The sequence below is a fragment of the Lampris incognitus genome, chromosome 4, assembly GCF_029633865.1.
Source record: "Lampris incognitus isolate fLamInc1 chromosome 4, fLamInc1.hap2, whole genome shotgun sequence".
NCBI classification, from domain to species: Eukaryota; Metazoa; Chordata; class Actinopteri; order Lampriformes; family Lampridae; genus Lampris; species Lampris incognitus.
The window spans coordinates 20,408,602-20,435,274 of NC_079214.1; the positions used below are offsets into that span (position 1 = coordinate 20,408,602).

Here is a 26,673-nt window from a genome sequence, read left to right on the forward strand (position 1 = left end):
GCAAAGAAAGAAAACGGGTGATGTGGATGGATGGCGGCAGGCCTGCGTACGTTCCCGGCGACTAAAACCGAGAAAACGGCGCCAACTCTTCCACCGGATGAGGTCAAAACAGGCCTGTGTTTTTAAGGTAACGCAGAGGTTTTCCCTCAAAATAACTCAATATCTATTAAAAAAAAAAAAAAAAAAAAAAAAGAGGGGGAGTGTCATTTCTTTATCATTTATTGAGAAGATGAACGACGATCAATTCAGAACATATGATTTGGCACATTTTGTAGAAAAGTGCATGTATATCAAACCCATTTTGTTCAGCAAAGCAAAAGACTACCTTAAAAACAAATCCCAAAAGGATAAACTAAATATGAAGATTGTGTGCATCACACAATCGCCCAAGCATTGTATTGATGCCAAGTACCAATTGAACAAAGTTCTACAAATGAACTGACTAGAACAAAACTATAGTCTTGCAACTACTATAGTTGCAGAAGGTGAAAAGCTGTACCTCGGGCCAGCAACTTCAAAGATAGAAAGGAAATTTAAAAAAAAAATCACTTAACAACGCTGTTTACTGGTAACATCTCCTTGGGATGTTTTCCACAGTGAGTAAGTGAAAAGCAAAGCATCAGGATATGACAACCAATGCCTGCAAACTGTTGCATAAAACAAAGCCAACTCTTAACCTTAGATTTGAACAGGATTACAGATGTGCAAAATGAAAGTTAAGTCACAGAAATTACAGGATTTCAAAATAGCGATTTACAATTGAAAATGTTGGCAAAAATATTTGAATTGTAACACTTACCCCAAAACTGTGATAACATGGGTCCTGTAGCACATTTTCATTTGTCACAGTACTCCGAGGGACGCAGAAACATTTCATGTTTTCCCGTAAAACCTTAACACAGTCCGCTTTTAATGAAAACATGAATGACTCTGCTAAAGCCTGAAACAGGACAGTAAATTTTTAATTGGTCCAGAATTTTTAACGTGTTTTGTGTTCACTGTTACTGAAACTGCAACGTTCCATGATTACATCATGGATGTGTTGTCTGGTCTCATTTTAGGGATTCAAAAAATGTTGGGGGAAAAAAACTGAATAAACTACCTATGATCATTAAAATGAACACAAAACCTTCCTAAAACACAATGTTTTGGGAAGGGTTTTTTTTTCCCTTTAAGTAATAGAGACCAATAAACCAGTCAGTTAGCAACTGCAAACAGTGGGAAATATCCAACATGCAGACAAATAAAGAGGCACTATAAGATTCTGAGTGAAATCCCTTTGCTCACTTGTGGCCATTGCACACATGTCAGCTGTAACAGGGTAGGCATACGTTATGGTTTTGCCACTGGTAAAACACAAAGGCTTACTGAACTGGGAAAAATAACAAATTAAGACTGCCTTTTCTTTGAAAGAGGAAAATTATGTCCTTACTGACTTGAATAAAAAAGTGCCTTGTCTGAATCAACAATTATTACAACAGCTTGATACACACTTGTTATAATTTACTCAACCATGAAGCAAAGAGACAATGAGGTTAACCTTTGAAAGTAAGATATTACTTGAAAGTGTGCCTAAATTAGGGGGAAATATATACATATATACAATGTGAGAATGCTATATTACATATGAAGGTAGGACAAAAGAGATGATCGGTTTCATCTTCACAGCATTCTATCTGAATGTTGTAGTGAGAACACATCACGTTTTAGGCAAAATCATGTTTACGCAGTCCCCAAGTGATTCCTTGCATGACTTCCATAATGTTGCCAATACAAAGATGGCTCCAAAGATGATTTTGTTTTCTCAAGAACAGTAATGACTCAGTCATGTTATAAGTTGTGCAAGTAATACGAGAACTGTACTGTTGTTTGCAGTTCCTGATAGGCGCACTGTCTGTAACTCTGTCCGGTGAATCTGACTGCCTTTCAACCTAGATGGACCAGGGTCATGACTGTGGTGTACTCATGCTGCAGACTGTCTGTGTCTGCGTCGCATAGTGTGTAGTCCTCTTTCACTATACGATCACAGCCAATCTCGCCATTTCCAAACAGGCCAAAGAGCGGCGTGTTTGGGAACACTTTGTGGAAGGCGTCAGCCTCCACATTGCTCTGGTTGTTGTAGTAGCTCTGGCCTCTCCCCACGCAGGCAAACATAAAGCCTAAGGTGTTGCGCTCTGGAAGTTTGGCTGCCTTTAGTCGGTGGATGGTGGCCTCAGCTGCCTTGGGGCTACCGACGTCCTGATCGAGCAGCACTGAGGCCCCCTGGACTCTGGGGCCACTTAGGGCGAGTCCCACAACACCATATGCGCCCTGGCCACAGCTAGAGTGAGAAAAGAGAACAGCAGTAAAGAGATCAGAAAAGAGTGAGAGAGAGAAACAGAAAGAAGACAAAGAGTAAGAGTGTGAGAGAAAGAGGATCAGTTATGGTCTATAAAAAGTATCCTGTAACTTAAGTCAGTAAGAGACTTACGTAGTATACTTCCTGACAACTGTGAAAGATAATGGCCAACAGTGCCTCAAGATGTGCTTATCCTTGAATTTTTACAACTCCATTCTCACCTCAAAATTTTAATGTACTGAATTATTCAATAGATTCAAACCATTTATGAAGCTTTTCTTTACTCAAAAAAAAAATCATCCACAAAAGTATTCACATTACATTACAGTCATTTAGCCGACGCTTTTATCCAAAGCGACTTACAATAAGTGCATTTAATTCACCCTCCATACCAGAGTCAATCATTTGTAGATAGGTCCTTGGCAGCAATTACAGCTCTGCAAAATTAGGTGGAGTGTCAGCGGTCAGCAATTTTTAGGATATACCAAAGATTTTCAAAGGGATTTAAGTCTGGACTTTGGCTGGGCTATTTCAGAATCTTGACCTTTTTTTTCCAAATAATTCTTTAGTAGATTTTGTTATTGTTGTCCAGTTCAAACATTAACCTTTACCCTAAAGGTAAAGGCCTCCCTCAGACTAAATCAGGTTATCAAGGAATTAGCCTGTATTTGGCTCCAGCCATCTTGTGCTTGATGGCAACTAGTGTTCCAGTCCCCCTTGCAGAAAAGCAACCAAACAGTATGATGTTGCCACCACCATGCTTGTGTTGTTTTTAGTCTGTGCCAAACATGGCCCATTGCTTTCAGGTTAAAGAGTTCAACTTCAGTCTCATCAAAAAACAAAATCTTATTCAAGAAGGTCTCATATATCATCACATGGCTTCAGACAGCCTCATCTTGGTAGTTTCTTAGACTTGGACTACTTTTATTGTCATTGCCTCATATGCATGTCTCATACATACAAGGGAATGAAATTATGTTTAACAAGGACCAGTGTCGCATAAAAACAAATACACAATATTAAAAACAAAAAGTGCATTAAAAACAAAAATTACTTCACAGACCTAAACATCACAAGCACACCTGACACAGACAGTGAGTAAGACGGTCAAAAAGTCATTTTGTGGAAGGTCTAAGTGTTCAGGCTGTTGAGGAACCTCACAGCCTGAGGAATGAAACTACAGCAGTCTGGTGGAGGCGGCACGGATGCTCCGGATGCCTATTGCCAGAAGGTGGGAGGGTGAAGTGGATGTGAGAAGGGTGGGTGGGGTCCTTCACGATGCTGAGAGCCTACCGGGTGCCCCGTGCGTCATAGATGGCCTGGATGGATGGGAGAGCAGTTCCTATGTTCTTTCCAGCTGTCTTCACTATCCGCTGTCGTGATTTGTGGTCGGAGGCCTTGTAGTTGCCATGCCAGACAGAGATACAGCTGGTCAGAATGCTCTCTGTGGTGCCTCTGTAGAATGTGATGAGGATGGGTGGGGGGAGAGAGACTCGCCTTCTTCAGACACCACAGGAAGTGAAGATGCTGCTGGGCCTTCTTGGCGAGCGCAGTGACATATAAGGACCAAGAGAGGTCCTCTGTGATGTGAACTTCCAGGAACTTAACACTGCTGACTCTCTCCACGTCCATACCATTGATGGTCAGAGGGGTATGGTGGGCGCTGGTCTTTCTAAAGTCAATAATGACCTCCTTAGTTTTTCCTATGTTTCGGAAGAGATTGTCGTGCCATGTTGTTGCAGTGGACCTTATGGCAGTTCTAGGAAGTTTCAAAGCTTTGCCAATCTTTTTACAACTCTTTACAGCTTTTTGGTCATGACAGCAGGAGTGATCTGTTCAACTGTAAAACCTCACAAAGATGATATTAATTGTAAAATCACCCAAGTGAAAACAGGTGGAATCGAAATCAACATGGGTTGTCCTTTGGGATGGGACAACATAGGATTTTATCGCGAATCACAATAAAAAAAAAATCACGAAAAGTTGATCATGGTGAATTTCCATTATCAGGACAATCATAAATGGGGATAAACATGAATATCTTAACATGAGTGACTTGAAAAAGCTGTCGGCAAGTCAGATCCGTAACTTCGGGGATTGGCTCTAACTGAGAATCCCCATTGGAAGTGAGGTGAACAGTGCATATGCGTTCTGTCATTCAATCCATACTGACTGATTCTTCCAAAAACACCTACCCAACTGGATGCTGAAGACTGTTCTGGGAAGTACAAACCACTAGCATTGAAGTGTCACAGAAAATCGGTAAAGTTTTGTTTATTCTTGCCATGTAACTGTTAGGCGGCACAGTGGTGCAGCGGTCGCCTCACAGCAAGAAGGTCCAAAGTTCGAGCCCTGGAGTAGTCCAACCTTGGGGGTGGTCCCAGGTCGTCCTCTGTGTGGAGTTTGTGTGTTCTCCCCGTGTCTGCGTGGGTTTCCTCCGGGTGCTCCGGTTTCCTCCCACAGTCCAAAGACATGTAGGTCAGGTGAATCAGCCGTACTAAGTTGTCCCTAGGTGTGAATGTGTTTGTGTATGTCGGCCCTGTGATGGCCTGGCGGCCTGTCCAGGGATTCTCCCCACCTGCCGCCCGATGACTTTTGGGATAGGCTCCAGCATCCCCACAACCCTGAGAGCAGGAGAAGCGGTTCGGATATGGATATAACTGTAAAATTTTGATTCAACATATACAATTCAATATACAAGTTTGTTTGTATTCCTAATGACCAGTACCACCTCGTGGTAGTTTTTTGTACAAACGTAAAGAAAATTAAAGTCTGACTGTACTCAAAGTAACAAACTCAGACAGACAGAGCCTTGAACCATCAATATAGACATGGTTAATAAGTCCAAAACACATATACAGAGGGATATTTGTTTGATTTAAACAGCTGTCTGTGCAGATTACGCTTCACTTAACGTGACAAAAATAGACTCAAAGTGTAAAAAACACAGGGGGTCTCAGTGAGATGAGTTCCCCCCCAAGTCAGTGTGGATTGATACATTTGATAAAATGGAAGGGTATCTGATGTCGGACCCCTCTCACAGATCTCCCCAGCTACGGTGACCACCGGGGGCCCCGCTCTCACAGGGTCTCCCCCCAGAATATGGAAATTTGACTAAATGAAAGAATAAAACAAATTCCAGTATGTCTTTGTGCCATTTTAAGAGTTTTAAGCATATTTTGATGATTATCAGGATAATATTGTGAATCACAATTATTTTGGCCCGGATCATCGTGACATGAAATTTTCATACCGTCCCACCCCTAGTTGTCATTGTTTTGTTTTTTTTATACAAAGGGGGTGAAAACTTATGTAAGTAATTTTCAAGGTTTTATTTTAATACAACTCTGAGGACATCTAAATCCTTAAGTTCATCTTGACATTTTAAAGAAATACACAGGAGTAGAAAATATCCAATCTAATTATATTCGAATTTCACTCTGCAACACAGCAAAACGAGAAATAATCAATGGTGGGTGATTACTTTCATAAACCCCAGCATTTCTTTTCACAAAGGCAAACAAATGGTTTGGTGCATCGTTTTATAGCCTTAACCAAACAGCATTTCCCTGGTGTCCTCGTCTTCCCAAATAGCTACAGGCTCAGAGCTGAGAAAAAATGGGTTGAAATAAGTTTTCGAGTATCTGAACTACTGGAAATAGCCTTGATTTATCTTACTGGATGCACACTGAGCCTCAAAATTAGACAAATCACTAGTATGCAAGATAACACAAGCACTTCTTCCGCATTAGAACATTAATTCTCTCAAGCTTGGAGGGGATATGCCTCATTCAAAATATGATTTAAATGCAGGACTATAACTTACCACTGTCTCGGAGGAGAGAAGACACTTTCTATAAGTCCCCCAGCAATGAGAGCTTTGCTTTTGGCTAAAGGCTCAAGCACTTGGTTGAGGAAACGTGCAGCTCCAGATGTGCGGACTTCATAGACAAACAGCAGCACCACACGAAGCTCAGGGTTATCAACTAGTCCTAAGAGTGGAAGGGATGCACATTAAACAAAGTACCAATACAGACATGTTGAAAGGTTTAAGATACAAAATATTCACCAGGTAACTAGCCTCTGGTTGGCCTTTTTTTGTTGTCTGGACTAATAAACAATGCAACAGGCCAGTCTTAAATTTGAACTCTGACCTGCTTCCTCCAGGGCTGATTGAGAGATGGTCTTCTTGCAGAAATGGAATGACCTGATGTGGACACCGTCCATGCTGGGAAACATGATGGCATATCCTGCCTCTCCCTCCTGGTGCTCCTGGGGAGGGCTGGAGTAAGAGCCACTGGGAGTCACTGCACAAGCAGGGAAACATTAAGCACCATATCGCTTTAGAACGTAACATACAGAATCATGTACATTTAAACAACATCTGCTGCGACGTTGTTTGCATGTTAATGCAAAGTGTAAATGCATGCAGTACGCATTGAGTTCAGAATGCAAGCAGATCTACCAGACCACATTTGGTGGTGGTCTGTTTCACATTGTGATCAGATCTCAGGCAGAGTCAGCCAGGTATAAATGCAATTCATACAACGTGATCGCATTTGGGAAAGAGGAGGCGCCAACTGTACCATTTGAATATCATTCTGTACTCTTAATCACAAAAGAGAAAAAGTATATTCTAGGCTATGCAAGAACAGCCAGGTGAGAATTCAGGAATAAGCACCATGGACAGTGCCGCACAGCTCGTCAGCCAGCACAAATAATAATTTTTTTTCTTCCCCCTTTTCTCCCTAGTTGTACTTGGCCAATTACCCCACTCTTCCGAGCCATCCCGGTCGCTGCTCCACCCCCTCTGCCAATCCGGGGAGGGCTGCAGACTACCACATGCCTCCTCCGATACATGTGGAGTCGCCAGCCGCTTCTTTTCACCTGACAGTGAAAAGTTTTGCCAGGGGGACATAGCACGTGGGAGACTCACCCTATTCCCTCCAGTCTCCCCCCCAAGCAGGTGCCCCGACTAACCAGTGGAGGCGCTAGTACAAAGGACACAAACCCCGCATCCGGCGTCCCACCTGCAGACACGGCCAACTGTGCCTGTAGGGACACCTGACCAAACCGGAGGTAACACGGGGATTTGAACCAGCAATCCCCATGTTGGTAAGCAACAGAATAGACCGCCACTCCACCCGGACATCCCGAACAATAATTTTTTATCTCCCAGGTTTTGCTGTTCGATTTTGTATTGTTTCCATTTTACAAAACTGAAAACATTTCTAAGGAAATACAGCTCTGCATTTGGTAAGACTTAAATGCATAAACTACATTTTTAGAAAAGTTGTGCGTTCTGTATTGTTTGATCTCATGGAATCGTGCAGCTTGGCAGGTAGCATGAAATTGCATTCCATTTAAAAGCTAACAAGTGTTAAGGACACTTTAAAAATGAATTCAGTGTTGGACTGGCGGCCTGCTGGACTGGCATCTTGTCCAGGGTGTCTCCCCACCTGCTGCCCAATGACTGCTGGGATAGGCTCCAGCATCCCTTCGACCCTGAGAGCAGGATAAGCGGCTTGGATAATAGATGGCTGAATGTATTATATTTAATATAGGATACTGTTTGCAATGCTAGAGATTCGTCATTTCCCTGGTAACACGTGAAGTTCAATATAAGGGTGTGTCCTACACCCCTGCCGACATTACACATTCAGGTAATATTTATTGGATGACTCTGGACACAAACCCTGTCCTGTTTATTTTTTAAATGTTCACTGACTTCACATCACCCACCTGTGCATGGGAGAAATTGGGAGAAATGCACAAAAATACCAGGTGTAAATGCAAGGGATGAGATCAGATCGTTCATTATCCAGAATATATCAATATACAGTTCGCATGTTAATGCCAGGTGTGAATGGGGCTTAAATGTTAGCAATCTATTTTTCCCAGTCTTTACTTGTATCTTAACTGCCAAAAATGTATTATGTACAAAAATAATCACCAACCTGTATCAATTAATATTCTCAGTGCAAAATTCAATACAAAAAATTTGGTTTATCAGAAGAGGAAACTTTGTTTGTCATTGTACATACATACAATGAAATTTTTTTCACTGCATTTAACCCACCCTGTGCTAGGAGCAGTGGGAAGCTGCAGTACAGTGCCCAAGGACCAACTCCAGTTCTTTCTTCCTATTGCCTTGATCAGGGGCACAGGCAGGAGTATTAACCCTAACATGCATGTCTTTTGATTATTGTCAATTTTGCAGTCAGCCATCAAGGTGCAGAAAATACCGGTTTTATGGGTTATTCTCATATTACGTCACATATCACGTGATGGCAACCCCCCCCCCCCCACCACCACCATGCTGAAGGACAATGGCTCCAATCCGTAGGATACTGTGTTGCTCTCACTGCGCGATGCTAGACGTTTTCTAAACAGTCAGAGTGATGGACAGCATTTGTTTCAAGGTTTGATTCATACAGAATAGCCATCGTGGTTCGATATTTTACAATTTCTGCGCCGTTTTTGGTCGTTCCAACTGAACTGAAAGAGAGCGGAACCAGGCCTACTTTCGCTTTCCAAAGATAATCAGCCATCAAGGAAAAGAAACTCGAAGGTTGTCAGAGGAAAGAAGAAGAAAATGGATATCGAGGATAAGTCAGGAAGATTTTACAGATGAAAATTAGTATCATGCAGAAGTTAAAATACCTGCTTTTACAAAAGGGAAAAAGCAGCTTGGTCCTTTAGAAATTGAGGCAACAAGAAAAACTGCATCTGTCCGCATCCATGTGGAGCATGTCATTGGCCTAGTACGGAGAAAATTTACAATTTTACAAGGAATTTTACCGACAGACTACCTCAGTAATAAGGATAGTGCTGGTATGATGACAGTGGATAAAACTGCCTTTGTTTCTTGTGCATTGACAAATGTGTGTGACTCAGTAGTTCCTTCAGACTGATACAACTTTCAAGTTATATCATTGTATAAAACTGGTGAAATACTTTTTTAAGAAATAAAAGCATTTAAAAATGAAGACATTTCAATTTTCTTAGACATTTTTCAATTGTGTGTCAATCATCATCAGCAGTTATAAGCTAAATCTTAAAATTACATGGTTTGAATATAACTGGTACAAGAGGGAGAGAAGCTGCTTTTGTTTAGTAAATTTGCCAACATATTGGTCTAACATATTGATAAGTGCGGGGTTTTCCATACATCTCTCCTTGGTTTTTCCATCTAAAGCTTTTACATAATTCTTGACTGAAGCCATCGCAGAATTACATGAGATTGAATCTGATCCTTTGCACTGTTAGGCCAGAACTTTATAAAATTTATTTTGCGAACTGTTTTTCGAAGAGTGGATTCACAACTGCGATGTTTTGTTTCCGTACGTTTGTCCGTTTTTCGCTTAAAATTTCGTTCTTGTAAACACAGATCGACAATGAGAACTTCAGTGTAAACAGTGGTTGCTAAGGTCTAGCTGTCCTCCAACATGGCAGAGCTGTTTGTTGTCAATGAAAATGTCGTGTGATTGAGAAGAACCCATTCCAGGCTGTGCGTTAAATCTACAGCAGATAACAGTGAGATTCAACCTCATCTGGTCCCAGCAAGAGATCCACAACAGATTTCATTCATTTAAGTATACAGGAGGAGGGTTGGTGAGCCTGTGTTGACCCTTAGTGGCAAAACCACAGAACGAATGTTATCACAAACAGCGCAGGCTGCCATTAAACCTGATAGACGATGGCAGTCTGATAACCCATCAGCTTGAGGAAAGAGAACATGGCTGATGGAGAGTCATTCTCCAGAGGGTCGAGATTATACGGAGAAATGGAGAGTGCAGCACCAGGCAGACCAGACAATCCATCAGAGCAACAGCCGAGGACATGCCAGCCACCAGCAAGGTTTTCTAACTAGGCAGCACGGCTGGAGGATTAATACATTGCCTCCTATGCTGAAAACTGAGCTTCTCCCCTTTCCTCAGCCTGCGTAATGTTCCAATTCTCTTGAACAGTGTTCTCGATCTCTCATGTCACAGATACCCAAACAGACGCACATTCGACGACACCTATTTCAGGGATGTAGTCCCAGACATGCCCACAATGAGTGGTTTTGATTTAATACTGAATGGTAGAACTTGCTACACTGTTTGTATTCGGTGCAAAGAATGAAATCTATGATTAGAGAAGTCATTTTTATACATTCTCCAATTGTGTTTATTAGTATTTGATTGGAGTGAAATTAAACAATTCCTCATTTTGTTCAGGGCCACCTCAAAAGAATCCTTGAGGGTCTGAGGCTCCACACTAAAAACCACTACTCTAGCACAGTCAGGAGGTTCAAGACTAAAGTGGTACAGCAGTTATTTCATGCTTTCAAATTTGTCTTGGAACAGGGGTCAGGTCACACACATACTATCATGCCGCACTTTTGTCTCCCTTTTTTTTTCTGTTCCTCTCAACAAATTAAGCTACCACCAAATTCAAAACAGAAAGAAAAAGGAAATTCTCATTTACCCTGCAGAATAGTGAACCTCAGGGAACATTACATTGTTTTCAATAACCATGGCTCCTTTAATTCCAAAGTACACAGCAGAAGCTACATTTTTTAAATAAGCAAAAGAAGCATTAGTGTTTTATATTATCAAGAGGTACAATATATACATTTATCTACTTAAATAAAAATAACACATCCACGAAACTCATATATAATATGCTAATCAAAGTATTGATTTATATATATACATATACACACACACACACACACACACACACACACACACACACACGCCATCTCAATCTCACCTCTCTTGCTTTGTCTTCAAACCGTCCAGGTCAGGTTGGACGGTTTGCAGACAAAGCAAGAGGGGCAAGATTGAGATGGTTTGGACATGTACGGAGGAGAGTGGCTGGGTATATTGGGAGAAAGATGCTGAAGATGGAGCTGCCAGGCAAGAGGAAAAGAGAAAGGCTAAAGAGGAGGCATATGTATGTAGGGAGGACATACATGTGCTGGTGTGACAGAGGAAGATGCAGAGGACAGGAAGAAATGGAAACAGATGGTCCACTGTGGTGACCTTTAACTGGAGTAGCCGAAAGAAGAATATATATATATATATATATATATATATAACTTTGTTAAAAAAAACACTCAATGGTAGGGAAAGTGCTCAACAAATAAGGAGCAAAATAATCCAGTGAGTCATAAAGAATTTACTTGACTCACTGGATTATACACACACACACACACACACACACACACACACACACACACACACACACACACACACACACACACACACACACAGATGAGCCAAAACATTATGACTACCTGCCTAATATGCTGTTGGTCCTCTGTGCGCCGCCAAAACAGCACCGACCCACCAAGGCATGGACTCTACAAGACCCCTGAAGGTGTCCCATGATATCTGGCACCCAAAAATTAGCAGCAGATCCTTCAAGTCTTCTAAGTTGTTAAGTGGAGCCACTGTGGATCAAACTTGTCGGTTCAGCACATCCCACAGATGCATAATCAGATTGAGATCTGGTGAATTTGGAGGCCAGGGCACTACCTTGAACATGTCATCATGTCTTTATGCATGCTCAATAATCCAGATAAGGAAATCACAGAAACTTGAATCAGTTCATCTGGACTCTCAATAAACTATGTGTCCAGATGAACTGATTCAACTTACTGTGAACACTTCATTATGTTCCTCAAACCTTTCCCGAGCAATGTGTGCAGTGTGGCAGGGCACATTATCCTGCTGAAAGAAGCCAAAGCCATCAGGGAATACTAATGCCATGAAGGGGTGTACCTGGTCTGCAACGATGTTTAGGTAGGTGGCACGTGAAATTGATGTCCATGTGAATGGTCGGACCCAGGGCTTCCTAGTAGAGCATTACCCAGAGCATCACATTCCATCCACTGGCTTTCCGTCTTCCAACGGTGCATCCTGGTGCCATCACTTCCCCAGGTAAACAGCATACACGTACACTGCCATCCACATGATCTAAAGGAAAAGGGGACTCATCGGACCAGGCCATCTTCTTCCACTGCTTCAAGATCCAGTTCTGATGCTTGCATGCCCATTGAAAGCGCTTTCAACAGCTGACATGGGTAATCATGGGCACTCTGACAAAGCCCCATATGCAGCAGGGTGTGATGCACTGTGTTGAGACACATTCCTTCTGTAACCATCATTAAAATTTTCTGTGACTTGTGCCACAGTAGAAATTCTGTCAGTTCGGGCCAGATGGGATAGTCTTTGTTGCCCTTGCACATCGGTGAGCACTGGGTGCCCAACACCCAATTGCCGGTTTGTGGTTTGTCCCTTCTCTGACCACTGTAGATAGGTACTGGAGCACCCCACAAGCCTTGCCATTTCAGAGATGCTCTGACCCAGTCATCTGGCCATAACAATTTGGCCCTTGTCAGTGTCGCTCAGGTCTTTACTCCTGCCAATTTCTCCTGCATCCAATACATTGACTACGAGAACTGATTGTTCGCTTACCATCTAATCTTCTCAGACCGTGACATGTGCCCTTGTCTGGAGATGATCCATGTTATTTGGTTCACCTGTGTGTACTTTGTTTGGCTCTGCTTGTTTAATGTTTTGGCTAATCAGTGTATATTTCTCATCTCATCATCAGCCACTTCTCCGGGGTCGGGTTGGAGTGGCAGCAAGCTAAGTAGGGCACTCTAGACACCCCTCTCCCCAGCAATGCCTTCCAGCTCCTCCTGGGGGATCCAAAGGCGTTTCCAGGCCATATTGGACATGTAGTCCCTCCAGCGAGTTCTGGGTGTACCCCGGGGTCTCCCCCCAGTTGGATGTGCCCGGAAAACCGCCAAAGGAAGGTGCCCAGGAGGCATCCTAATCAGATGCCCGAACCACCTCATCTGGCTCCTTTTGATGCGAAGGAGCAGTGGCTCTACTCTGAGCTCCCTCTGGATGTCTGAGCTCCTCACCCTATCTCTAAGGCTGAGCCCAGACACCCTACGGAGGAAACCAATTTCTGCCGCTTGTATCCGCAATCTCACCCTTTCGGTCACTACCCAAAGCTCATGACCCTAGGTGAGGGTTGGAATGAAAATTGACTGGTAAATTGAGAGCTTTGCCTTCCAGCTCAGCTCCGTCTTGACCAAAACGGTCCGGTACGATGTCCGTATTACTGCTGATGCTGCACCCTCACTCATAAACAAGACCCCAAGATACTTGAATGCCTACACTTGAGGCAACAACTCATCCCCAACCCAGAGGGGAGCAATCCACCATTTTTCGGTAGAGAACCATGGCCTCAGACTTGGAGGTGCTGACTACCACCCCAGCCATTTCACATCCAGCTGCAAACCATGCCAGTGCTGTGTCATGACTAAAATAACCAATGAAAACAATAACAGGGAGCAAACTACAGAATAATGAATTACTCCTAAATGACCACTAGAGGGGAGAAAATACTAATGCAAGTCCTTACAGAACATGACAGGTATGACTTGTAACAAAGGTCACCGGCTGGATTCGAATCAGCAACATTGCAGCCATGTGGTATACACTGTACCCATTCGGCTACGGAAGCACCCCTGTAATTTTATTCTTGTTACCTCTTTTAACCACACTCAATTTACATCTATTTAACACTTTGTTCTAGAAATTCAAATACTTCACTTTATTTTGTGTTTAGAAGTCATGTTCCTGAAAAATACAATGTATTTTTAGTCACATTGCCCTGCACTTATAACATGCACCAAAAACATTAAACTGGGTGCAAGACTGACAGAAGATGAGGGATCTTCCACCACCAAATTTAAACTAGCCAATAGCGTAGTGATGTCCACATTCTTCCAAAAATGTCCAACCAATATTGGCTGTTATACAAATTGCGAAAGTTAGCGGTGCTGTAAATGTCATTTCATGAGACCTTTAACAATCTAGGTGGGGCCAGAAGTACTGTGGGGTTGAAAAGTTAATCCAAAAGAGGGGCAAAACTTTTTTTTTCTTTCACTGAAAGCAGCTTGTGATGTCATTTTGGCCAATGTATAAATTATGTATAGTATTGATAGGTTTCACTAGGTTAAGAGATGCAGAACTGTTTTCAGCTCAAAAATGTGATTCACTGTGTAATTACACTTAAAAAAAAACCAAAAAAAAAAACAGCATCTACATTTGAGCCCCCAGTTGTCTACATTTGCATTCAATACAAAGACATGTCAGTACACTGATACTGCTTTCTTGTGAAAGATCGAAGGAAATTATGTCTGCCTGTGATTGACAGGAAATAAGGAAATGGTGGCTAAGAACATTGTCCATTAAAATGCAATTGGACCAATTTTTGTTAAATTATGAGAAAGCTCTTCCTTTGTAGTCATTATTAGCCTCAGCACATAGACAATAAATGTGACCTTATCTGCAAGGAATAAGGAAATGAAAGGAAGTGAAACACTTACAGACTATGCCTGGTGTGGAAATGCCTATGATGTCACAGCCTTTGGGGAAGAGGAGGTTCAGTTCTTCAACTGTGTCTGGACTGTGGCGGCTCCTTTTTGCTTCAAATGAATCAAGAAAAAAAAACACAGTGAAGAGAATGTTCAGGAGGTTATTTTATGCTTACCCTTTTGATCAACAATCAGAATCTCTCCTGGTAAATTTGACCTTTTTAACACCAGAGTTCCAGTTTCAGAGAAATTCAGGTCAGCCTACTGCTGGTATATTAAGCAATGTGAACACATCTATTTCTTCGCCCACATATGGGCTGCTCCAAAGTAGTGTCAGCTACATACCTAAAATGCAAACATTTAAAAGGAGAACAAAACTATAACTCCCAAAATTATAGTCCTTTCAAATAATTTCCTTATTCTTGCCATTTCACAAGCCATCATAGAAAACTGGCCAATTTTTGATGTGACTCACATGACAAAGTAGTAGGCAGTGAGACTCAGTGGCACATAAAATAGGCTTCTTAAAACCTTGAACTTTGCCTTTAATAGACGCAAATCAATGAGTAGTGTATTACAGTGTTAAATTGTAGGTAAAAACGCATTATGAAATATTAGTTTAAAAATAAACAAACACCAAAATATTTGTGTGTTCGCCAATGTTGCCACTTAACATGCTTGACCAGAGCTTACTGTGGTGACAACGGGTCTGCCTATCTAAAAATATTAAATCAAATCTGCCACGAATCAACACACCCCTAGTAAATGCATAAAATCCTCTGTGTAATATATGACACAACTGTGTTAAGCAACTTCAACTTTGTAAAATAACAGCCATTGATGTTGGTGCTAAAAAAATTTTTTTTTTAAAAAAGCAAAAGGATATTTTCCATTATATGAAACAAATGCTAATATGCTTAGAGGGATTGCATTTGCCTAGCAAAAAGCTGTCAAGAACCAGGCAGCAAGGATAATGCTTGATCTGGGATAGCACACACTAAATATTCCAAACGATAAACTTCTACATGGTACTTATTTTGTGCCTGCAGCTGATGTATATCTATGTATGAGTTGTTAATTGGTGGATCTCCTGCGTAACAACCCATGTGTCTGAAAGATCCAAATTAATTTCTCGATGCAATTTAAAACCATGGAAATCATGACTGGTTACCATTTTAATTCAATTACTAGATGATGAGAAATGCAGCACGAAACAGAAATAGACTGTGTATGTGAATAACAGCAATACAGCCCAGACTATCATGCTCCCTTCCACAGTTTATATACAGTCCCATGGCAATGACATTCATTTCTGAATTAACGCAGTGGAATGTGGAAATTGTGTGAAAATTTGCATTTAAGGTTAAGGATTCAGTTGTATTTTAACAGAACTTATTTCATTTTTAAGACATCGCCTGATTAAGAACAGGCTTGCTTGGTACAGAATATTTTTCTTTAGAAACATACACCATGACATTAGATAGCATATATGAACAAAAGGTTGACGTGCCTCATCTCTACCTGCCAAACCAAAATTTGGCTGTTGTCACCTATGATACCATGGCAGTATTACTACAGAAGAAAGGAGAAGACTCCTGAGAGAATGTGATGTGTTCCAACCATCAAGGCTTGAAAGACACAGCAATAACCAAGAAATCCCTCCCTGCGATGAAAATTGCTTAAATTGAAAAATTTGGAAGTATGAAAACTTCTCATCTAAGTTCAGCCTATGGAATAACAGTATAAATATGTGATGAAATAACAGCTAGCCTACAGGGGTACCTATCAATTATTATTAACTTGGACGACCAATCTAGTAGATTGACAGCCAGCATTGATGTTGGGTGAGAAGGCCTGGCTCGCAGTCGCCGCTCCAATTCATCCCAAAGATGTTGAATGGGGTTGAGGTCAAGGCTCTGTGCAGGCCAGTCAAGTTCTTTCCCACATAACTCAGCAAACCATTTCTTTATGGACCTCGCTTTAAGCACTGGGGCATTGTCATGCTGAAACAGGAAAGTGCCTTCCCCAAACTGTTGCCCAAAACTTGGAAGCACACAATTCTCTAGGATGTCATTGTAAGCTGTCACAAAGAGCTGTCAAAATTGGCCAAAATGAGGTTTGATTATTCCTTCTAAAAAACACATAGGTTCGAACCCATTCGAATATATTTTTGCACATTATGTCCATAAGTGGGCAAAGCAATACGAGAGACACTGCTACTTGTATAGGTATATTTATTTCAACATAAACATGTCTTTTCAAAGATCTACATAGCTACACATTACAAAATAAACAACTAAAATAATGCTCTATACTATAAAACTTCATTTAAAGACCATAGACATCTCTCTCTCTCTCCCTCTCTCTCTCTCTCGATTGGTGCTAGAGTGAGAGATGAGAATGTGCTCTCTCAGAGTGAGATGAATGATTCGCAATTGATGTGTTTTTCGATAGCCCAATTTTTATACAATTTAAGTAATATTCATGCTGATTTGAATAAACAATTTGATAGTATTTTTCCGTCTTTGCTGAGCAAAGGTTTTGTGCAAAAGGAATTACAAGGTCCCAACTCCTGGCGTCCGGGTAGCGTGGCGGTCTATTCCGTTGCCTACCAACACGGGGATCGCCAGGTCAAATGCCCGTGTTACCTCCGGCTTGGTCAGGTGTCCCTACAGACACAATTGGCCATGTCTACGGGTGGGAAGCCGGATGTGAGTATGTGTTCTGGTTGCTGCACTAGCGCCTCCTCTGGTTGGTCGGGGCTCCTGTCCGGAGGGGAGAGGGAACTTGGGGGAATAGCATAAGCCTCCCACACGTGACATCCCCCTGGTGAAACTACTCACTGTCAGGTGAAAAGAAGCGGCTGGTGACTCCACATGTATCAGAGGAGGCATATGGTAGTCTGCAGCCCTCCCCGGATTGGCAGAGGGGTGGAGCACCGACCAGCATGGCTCGGAAGAGTCGGGTAATTGGCCAAAATTCGATTGGGGAGAAAAGGGGGGGGGGTCCTGACTCCTGTCCCAATATAGGCTGGTTGTATTCAATGATGGAAGTACATAAAAATACGGGCTATTAATTGACGTTTTATTGTATCGCTCAGAGTGGAACAACAATTATCTTTTCCTTTACATGACACTGGAAATAATCAACCACTGGGGACCTGCAGTGCATGAAGCTTTTGTATTCATTATTCAATATTTATTCAGTCAGTACAGTAACCTACACTTTTGTAATATTTTTGTTTAAATAAAATTAAGGCACATAATTCCAAGAAATGTGACCAAGTTTTACCCTGAGGGATAATTTACAATAAAGCGCTATTAAAAACGGAAAAGCACGCTACTTACATTCTTGACGCTAGAACTCCCAAAATGCTAGCATAAAAAAGAAAAAAGGTAAAACTGACTTAACGGGTTCAGCATTTTATTCCACTGTCACTGACTGTCAGGCCTTTTTATTCCACTGTCTGGCTTTAAGGCCTACAGGTTATTTGCCAAAAACACAAGACAGTCCACATTTGAAGAGGCCAGTGCCGATGACTTTTTATTCATTATATTACCAGCGGAGGAAAAGACACGTTCAGAATGCACTGATGATCCAGGGATGGAAAGATATTTCTTTGCTATCTGGGCGACGTGGGGGTATCTCCAACAGCCTGAGGTTTTCCGCCACATGAGAGGATTTTGTTGAGCAGGTATTGGAGACTCTTGTTCATACATCGACCGACGTCTTTTTCAAGCAGCAGAGTGTTGTTCTGGTCTGGCCTGTCAGTGCAATATGTGTCTCTGAAGAAATCCCCCATAGCTGTTAGAGCGGCTGACCAAAATCCGAACTATTTCCAAAAGGGGCTTTTTTAGATTGTTCGGAGTGAAAATCCCTCTCTGTGGTCAAGTTGGGTTGTGAATTCTCTGCCATCTTTACCAGATGGTTGTTGTTGAATCATTCGCTCATTTCAGCTTGACCTAAATTTAATTTTCAACCGATGAAAGTGACGTTGTGTGACTACTGTCTGTCATGTAACGTGTTCAGGGCAGTCGCCAAGGCACTCGCGAGAATTCGTGAGGCGGACAGCCACAGTAGTGCTTTTTCACCAACGATCAAATATTAATTTTCAGACTCGAATGTCTTTTTTTTTTTTTTTACAGTTGGGTTATATATAGATACATATTCGGATTTGGAATAGGGTTAGTGGTTACGTCAGGGAGGGCATCTGACGTAAAATTTTGCCAAATCATTATGCGGATTGTCGAGACCGTAATCGGTGCTGTGCCCTTACATGGTACCGATGGAAACTATCAAATCTGCTGTGGCAACCCCTGGGAAACAGGGAACAAGCTGAAAGAAGAAGATATTCGAATTTGGAATATTCATTGACAGCTCTACTGTTGCATTAAGATTTCCCTTCATTTAACCAAGTGGCCTAACCCAAACGATGAAAAATAGCCCCAGACTAATATTCCTCTCCACCAAACTTTACAGTTGACACTATACATTTGGGCAGGTAGCGTTCTCCTGGCATCCGCCAAACCCAGGTTTGCCCATCAGATGGCCAGATACTTAAGTGTGATTCATCACTCCAGAGAAGCGTTTCCGCTACTACAAAGTCAACGGCGGTGTGCTTTCAACCACTCCTGCCTACGCTTGGCATTACACATGGTGATCTTAGGCTTGTGTGCAGCTGCTCAGCCACAGAAACCTATTTCATGAAGCTCCAAAAGAACAGTTCATGTGCTGACGTTGCTTCCAGAGGCAGTTTAGAACTCAGCAGCGAGTGCTGCAACCGAGGATTGATGATTTTTACACGCTATGCACTTCAGCACACGGCTGTCCCATTCTATAAGCTTGTGTGGTCTACCACTTCGTGGCTGAGCTGTTGTTGCTCCTAGATGTTTCCACTTCATAATAATGGCACTTCAGTTGACTGGCGCAGATCTAGCAGGGCAGACATTTGATGAATCGACTTGCTGGTCCTAAGTATGACCCATTCTACTGACAATGTTTGTCTATAAAAACTGCAAGCCTGTGTGCTTGATTTTATGCATCTAGCAGCAATGGGTGTGGCTGAAATAGCCAAATCCACTCATTAGAAGGGGTGTCCACATATTTTCGGCCATAAAGTGTACATGTAGTGCCTTGGTTCTCAACATGGGGGACAGGACCTCAAAGGGGGTTGCCAGATAGTAGTTGTAGAGAAACCAAACACGAAATCGTCTAGACCTACGACACACCTGATGCAAAAAATAGGTCTGTTGTCTCTTTAATTGTTGTGCTGTCAGTGTAAAAGCCAGTAGTGCGCTCTGCATTGGCCTCCAGTATACTTCAAGACATCTTGGAGAGAGCCCTTCAGTAAACTTCAAGACTTCTTGGAGAGAGCAATACAGTACTAAACATCTGTACAGTTAGCTGATAATAATCATTCTTCACATCAGGATCAGCATGAAAAAACATTCCAGGCATTGAATTTTACAGAAATCGAACATAAATAAATAATTGTCACCTTTAAAAACACATTCAAATTTTGTCGTATGATCCACCTCAAGACATACATCAGCAATAACAGCTTCTGTGCAAATAATAGGGATACATTTGAAGTGTCAGCTTCTTAAGAGGACGCTGGAATCCAGCAGTCTTGGTGGCTATTGTGCGTGGAGGAACGGTTGTCGAGAAAATCAAAGAACAGCGAGGACAACAGCAGACTAATAATAGGTGCAGTACAAAACAAGGTTAATGAATATAATTGATATATCAAAGACTATATCAAAAACTGAGTAGGACGCACGAATTGCAGCAATTGAAGGACAGCGAGGACAACAGCAGACTAAAAGCAGGTGCAGTCTGATGCGCTTGATTGACCATAATTTGTGACATAGCCCACAACGGCAGTTCCACGGCCCCGTGGGAAAAATAAGATAACATATTTTAGACTGGGGAATGGTTTTTAAACTACATTGCCTATACCAGTGATATAATAATTATGTTATATTATAATTTGCCTTCTGTGATGGACTGGCGGCCTGTCCAGGGTGTCTCCCTGCCTGCCACCCAATGACTGCTGGGATAGGCTCCAGCATCCCGCGACCCTGAGAGCAGGATAAGCGGTTTGGTTAATGAATGGACGGATGGATAATATGCCTTAGAATACATTTCATGAGTGTGTTTGTGAGAGTCAAAAGTGTGTGTGAACATGATTTCTGATTGAACACTAAAAACAAAAACAAAAAAACAAATCTTTCATTTTGGTGCTTTTGGTCCACAGCATTGTGGTTAACCAAGCAGCTATAGCCAGTTTTGCTAACTATCAAATGGAATGACTATGGAGCGACGGATTCACAGAAAAAGTATTCCAGCTCAAGACTCGGGCCAACAAGGTGTCTCAAGATGGGTCTTCTGAAAGTCCAACTGTAGCACCAACAACTGTGAAAGACAAGGTGCCAGTGTTTCCAACAGAAACCCGAGCTCCCAAGAAGTTTCGGAAATATCACCCTGACTTTCTGCAATATGGCTTTACATGCATAGCCAAAAACAATGTGGAATATCCACAGTGTGTTAATTGTTAAGAAGTGCTTGCACATGAAAGCTTAAAACCAGTTAAAATGAAGAGACATTTAGAAATGAAACACCGGTTCTCACATCAACAAACCCTTCAAGAGTTTTTTTCGACTCAAGGGGGGAAAACAACAGAGCCAAAAGATATTGGTGAGTGAGTAAGCTACAGTCCCTGCTAAGGCTGTGGCAGCTTCATATGAAGTGGCATATCTGGCAGTTCAATTGAAAAAGACCCATACCATAGCTCAGAGCCTCATCTGCTCAGCAGCCATTGCAATGACAAGAGCTATGCATGGTGAGAAAATTGCTAGCACACTTGAGACTATTCCGGTGTCAAATGACACAATGGGGCGGTGCATTCATGACATGGCAAACAACACTGAAAAACCATCTCATGGTCAGAGTAAAGAAAAGTGGAAGATTTTCTCTGCAATCGACAAATGTGTCAGGTGATGCGCAGTTGCTTCTACGAGGTAAAAAAGTATGAGGATATGTTGTTTTGCACGTCATTGGCGGGAACTTGCACAAGTTGTGACATTTTTAACAACCTGGGCAGTAAATGCGTGAAGAGGAACTAAGTTGGGAAAACTGTGCCTCCGTGTGTACAGATGCAGCTGGCGCTATGCAGGGGATAAGAAAACGACTAAAAGCCAGCATTCTGGAAGTTGAGCTGCATGTGAAATTTTGATTTTCACGCTGCATTATCCACAGAGAAGCCCACGCTAACAAGAACCTTTAGCCAGAACTACACGGTGTTCTCCAAATAGTAGTGGTTAACTTCATAAAATCCCGGTCAGTGCAAACCAGACTGTTCTGCCATGAAATGGGATCAGACCATGAATCACTACTGTTAAACACAGAGGTCAGATGACTTTCCCGGAGTAGAGTATTGACCATACTGTTTGAGCTGCGTGAAGAGGTCCGTATCTTCCTATCAGATTGTGGTTCTTACCTCGCTGACCATCTGACTGACCCTAAATGGGTTGCGAAGCCTTCCATATTTGGCAGGCTTTTTTGACAAACTGAACTGTCTAAACATATCCCTCCAAAGCCCAAACACAAAACGCCCTTTGTCTTTCTGACAAGCTAACAGCATTTAAAAGGAAGCTGGAGTGATGGGCCTTGAGTCGAGGAGGGCAGTTTTGAAATATTCCCTGATCTCGAGGACTTTATGGACAGTTATGACATAAGCATCCCAACAATGAAAGGGGTTATTGCTACTCACCTCAGAAGCCTGCTTGAGAATTTCGATACTTCCTAAAAGATGACACACCAGAGAGATACAACTGGATATGCCAGCCTTTCACCACTTCCAGTGCACAACACCTGTCGTCGGAACTGGAGGATGCCCTGTTGGACCTCTCTTCTGACTGCACATTACAGACTGCTTTGGCCTCAAGCACACTGGAAGAATTCTGGTAGTCAGTGGCTGCTGAATACTCAGGACTACTAAAGGCTGCAATGGATGTACTTATTCCTTTTGGAGCTACATATTTATGTGAAAAGACATTTCCATACTGACACTCATCAAGAACAAATACAGATCATGGCTCATCAGAGTTGAAGATGATCTTCGAGTGGCAGTCTCCAACATAAAACCAAGAATACATTTGCTTTGTTCAAATATGCGGGCCTAGCCATCCCACTAAAATGTGTGAGGGTAAGTGAATGATGTCCATGCTACATAATGAAAAAAAAGAAAAAGAAGAATGAACTGATTGATATTAGGCAACAAGCCTTTAAATGGAAGTCTGTCGAAAAGTGAGTGAACAGACAATCTCCATTATTACAGGAAAATGTACTGAATAAACCGGTACAAACAGAACAGGTATAAACAGATATGAAAACATTTCTTAAACTAAGGCCTGTAAGACCATAAGGCTATATAGTATATTTGTATACATGTTAACAGGCCTAGTTACCTCAATAATATGAGAATGTATTTCTATCTATTATCATTCTTTTAGGCCTAAAGCAGATATGTTGACTGTTGACTGTGAAGGTGCCATTATTTCAATAAATCTAAATACACTAAAGCAAATATTAAATAGTTTTTGTTCTGTCTGTGGGCAAACCAATGGTCTTCCTGCGTGAGTTTGGTAGCTTTCATGTGTTATATTACAGTAAACCCTGAACAGTCTCGGGCAGACAGTTTATGAGCGATCACTGGGCCTCATTCATCAATCGTTCACACTTACAAATTTGTTCTTACACACCCATGGAAATTTTTAGCCCTAAATTTTGTTTCACAGTCACAAGTGAAGTCTGATGGTTATTTGTAATTCCTTCCCCATAACATCTACTGTCTACCTCTTGCAACAAGAAACAACCCAGGCTTGCAAAGACATCAGTGTTAGCCATCGGTGTCTAAATTCAGGGGTTACCCAGGTCCTACACTGGTCTGAGACAAACTTCAGGGCTAAAAATTTCCATGAGTATGTAAGAACAAATCTGTATGCATGAACGATTGATGAATGAGGCCCAATGTGTTCGCATCAGGATGCTGTGAGTTAAATGTCCCAGTGCTATGGGGGGAGGGGGGGGTCCACGACTCAAAAAGGTTGAGAACCACTGACGGAGTGTAATGCAGCCCCGATGTAAAGTTATTGGAGACCAGCCTATACTTGCCAATACCAGCTGTTTCAGTGCCTGAAGGAAGGAGGGTATTTTGGGGATGCCATCATTGTAATTCTTTTTGCAGCACATTTCTGTGCTGTACATTAGACTGAGATTAGCAGCTAAGAATCATCTTTATACATTGTGCTTAGGTCCTACTTTTCAGTCAAAAATTGTTAACTCCCAAGGCAAAGATTAAGACCATTCTGAAGAATATGTCTTAGAAGTTTTATAGATACCAGCCTTTGGAAGAGACAAAAAAAATATACCAAAAAACTTGGAAGCCAGTTAACATACCAACTAAAGGAACTGATTGGACTGCATTGTCATGAGGTTGAATCAGACTCTTTTTGTTGAATGTCACTGCCTTTTTCTACCCTTTCATTGATTACTGTCCTTTTAAAAAAAGCAGTCCCCCTTCCTATAGGAATATATTACAAAACCACTGTATTTTTACTTAATACTAACCTTTACTTTGTCTGTAGCAGTATGAGCGGCCATTAAAGGCTTCATAGTCCACCATGGCCAGAACTGTTTTAGGCAAGAGGAACACCTTCTGCGAATAACCAGAAAGAAGGTGCATGTGTTAAAAACGTTTTTTTCTTCTCAGGACTGTAACATCACCCATGATAATGAGCTATAGATATATATGATATAGTCCACAGGAGGTAGCCCGTATCACAAACAAGTTTATAATGGTATAATACAAACTGGATTACAAATACTTTTGTATTTTTAACTTTGGGGCAATTCAGACGGGCAGCTTCATGAACAATTAACACATTTGATCAGTTTACTAAAGCCAATATACTGTGGCCACCTCTCCTGGTCGCTACGATGCCATGATCTGACCATGTTATGATTATGTTAAAACACTATTTTCCACAGTCCCCAATATCTATTTCTCGGTTTTCATGCAACTCATTTCATTTGAGTTTTATGCTACCTTCATAAGACTCATTTCATGAGTTTTCTGATTTACCTCCACTTCCTCAGCCAGGCTACGGCAAAGAGCATGGACCTCTGTATTGGATGGGCCACAGGCTGAGACCCAAGTTAACTTCTGCTGAGTCCGCAGCACTCGGCGTGCACAGTTCCTCCACAACCTGCATACACTGAGCAAGAACAAACACTTTGGTTGACGAACGAGCTAACTAGCTGATAAACTACTACTAGTACTACTACTACTACTACTACTACTTTCGGCTGCTCCTGTTAGGGGTCGCCACAGTGGATCATCCGTTTCCATTTCTTCCTGTCTTCTGCATCTTCCTCTGTCACACCACCAGCCACCTGCATGTCTTCCCTCAACACATCCATAAACCTCCTCTTTGGCCTTCTTCTTTTCCTCTTCCCTGGCAGCTCCATATTCAGCATCCTTCTCCCAATATACCCAGCATCTCTCCTCCACACATGTCCAAGCCATCTCAATCTTGCCTTTGCCTCTCTTGCTTTGTCTCCAAACCATCCAACTTGAGCGGTCCCTCTAATATAATCATTCCTAATCCTGTCCTTCTTCGTCACTCCTAGTGAAAATCTTAGCATCTTCAACTCTGCCACCTCCAGCTCCACCTCCTGTCTTTTCATCAGTGCCACTGTCTCCAAACCATATAACATAGCTGGTCTCACAACCATCTTGTAAACTTTCTCTTTAACTCTTGCTGGTACCCTTCTGTCGCAAATCTCTCCTGGCACTCTTCTCCACCCACTCCACCCCGCCTGCACTCTCTTCTTCACCTCTCTCCTGCACTCCCCGTTACTTTGTACTGTTGACCCCAAGTATTTAAACTCATATGCCTTCGTCACCTCCACTCATCGCATCCTGACCATTCCACTGTCCTCCCTCTCATTCACGCATAGGTATTCTGTCTTGCTCCTACTGACTTTCATTCCTCTTCTCTCCAGTGCATACCTCCACCTCTCCAGGCTCTCCTCAACCTGCACCCTATTCTCGCTACAGCTCACAATGTCATCCGCGAACATCATCGTCCATGGAGACTCCTGCCTGATCTTGTCCGTCAACCTGTCCATCACCATTGCAAACAAGGGCTCAGAGCCGATCCTTGATGTAATCCCACCTCCACCTTGAACCCATCTGTCATTCCAACCGCACATCTCACCACTGTCACACTTCCCTCATACATATCCTGCACCACTCCTACAGACTTCTCTTCAACTCCCGACTTCCTCATACAATACCACACCTCCTCTATCGGCACCCTGTCATATGCTTTCTCTAAATCCACAAAGACACAATGCAACTCCTTCTGGCCTTCTCTATACTTCTCGATCAAAATTCCCCATGCAAACATCGCATCTGTGGTGCTTTTTCGTGGCATGAAACCATACTGCTGCTCGCTAATCGTCACCTCTTCTCTTAACCTCTTAGCTAATAACTAGCTAATAAACACTTCCGCACTACAGGCAACAGGATAAATAATAGCATTAACGCTGACCAACCTGGAAGACACGGGAAATAATTAAGGTAATGGTTAAGATCTTCAGGTTAGCCAACGCGTTCAAATCAAATCTACACTTTAAATTACACGCTGATCGCTTGGCTAATAATGTTAGCTAGCTAAATAAACGTTAGCTTGCAAGCACTTTGAAGCTACCTTGCGATCCGGAGAAGCGATTTCGTTGGCACAAATGTTAATATTCGCTCAACCACCTCTGCGACATTACTAAGTATGTATTCTGCTTTGCTGTCCCTCGAAGACCCGGGAAAATCTGGATTTGCTTCCATATTTTCGTGCCAATCGCGGACGAAAAGACTGGTGGTTGA

The 26,673-nt window shown here is 42.1% G+C and overlaps 1 protein-coding gene across 1 annotated transcript; it reads right to left on the bottom strand.

Moving 5' to 3' along the window:
- Positions 1 to 208: 208 nt before the first annotated feature.
- fbxo22 (F-box protein 22) lies at positions 209 to 26,673 on the bottom strand. The gene is made up of 7 exons (XM_056278942.1): positions 26,504 to 26,673; positions 24,871 to 25,003; positions 24,357 to 24,444; positions 14,739 to 14,837; positions 6,493 to 6,645; positions 6,165 to 6,330; positions 209 to 2,320 (listed from the first exon to the last, which is right to left on the bottom strand). The coding sequence occupies exons 1-7, from the start codon at positions 26,632 to 26,634 to the stop codon at positions 1,927 to 1,929; spliced, it is 1,164 nt and encodes a 387-aa protein (XP_056134917.1). The 5' UTR covers positions 26,635 to 26,673; the 3' UTR covers positions 209 to 1,926.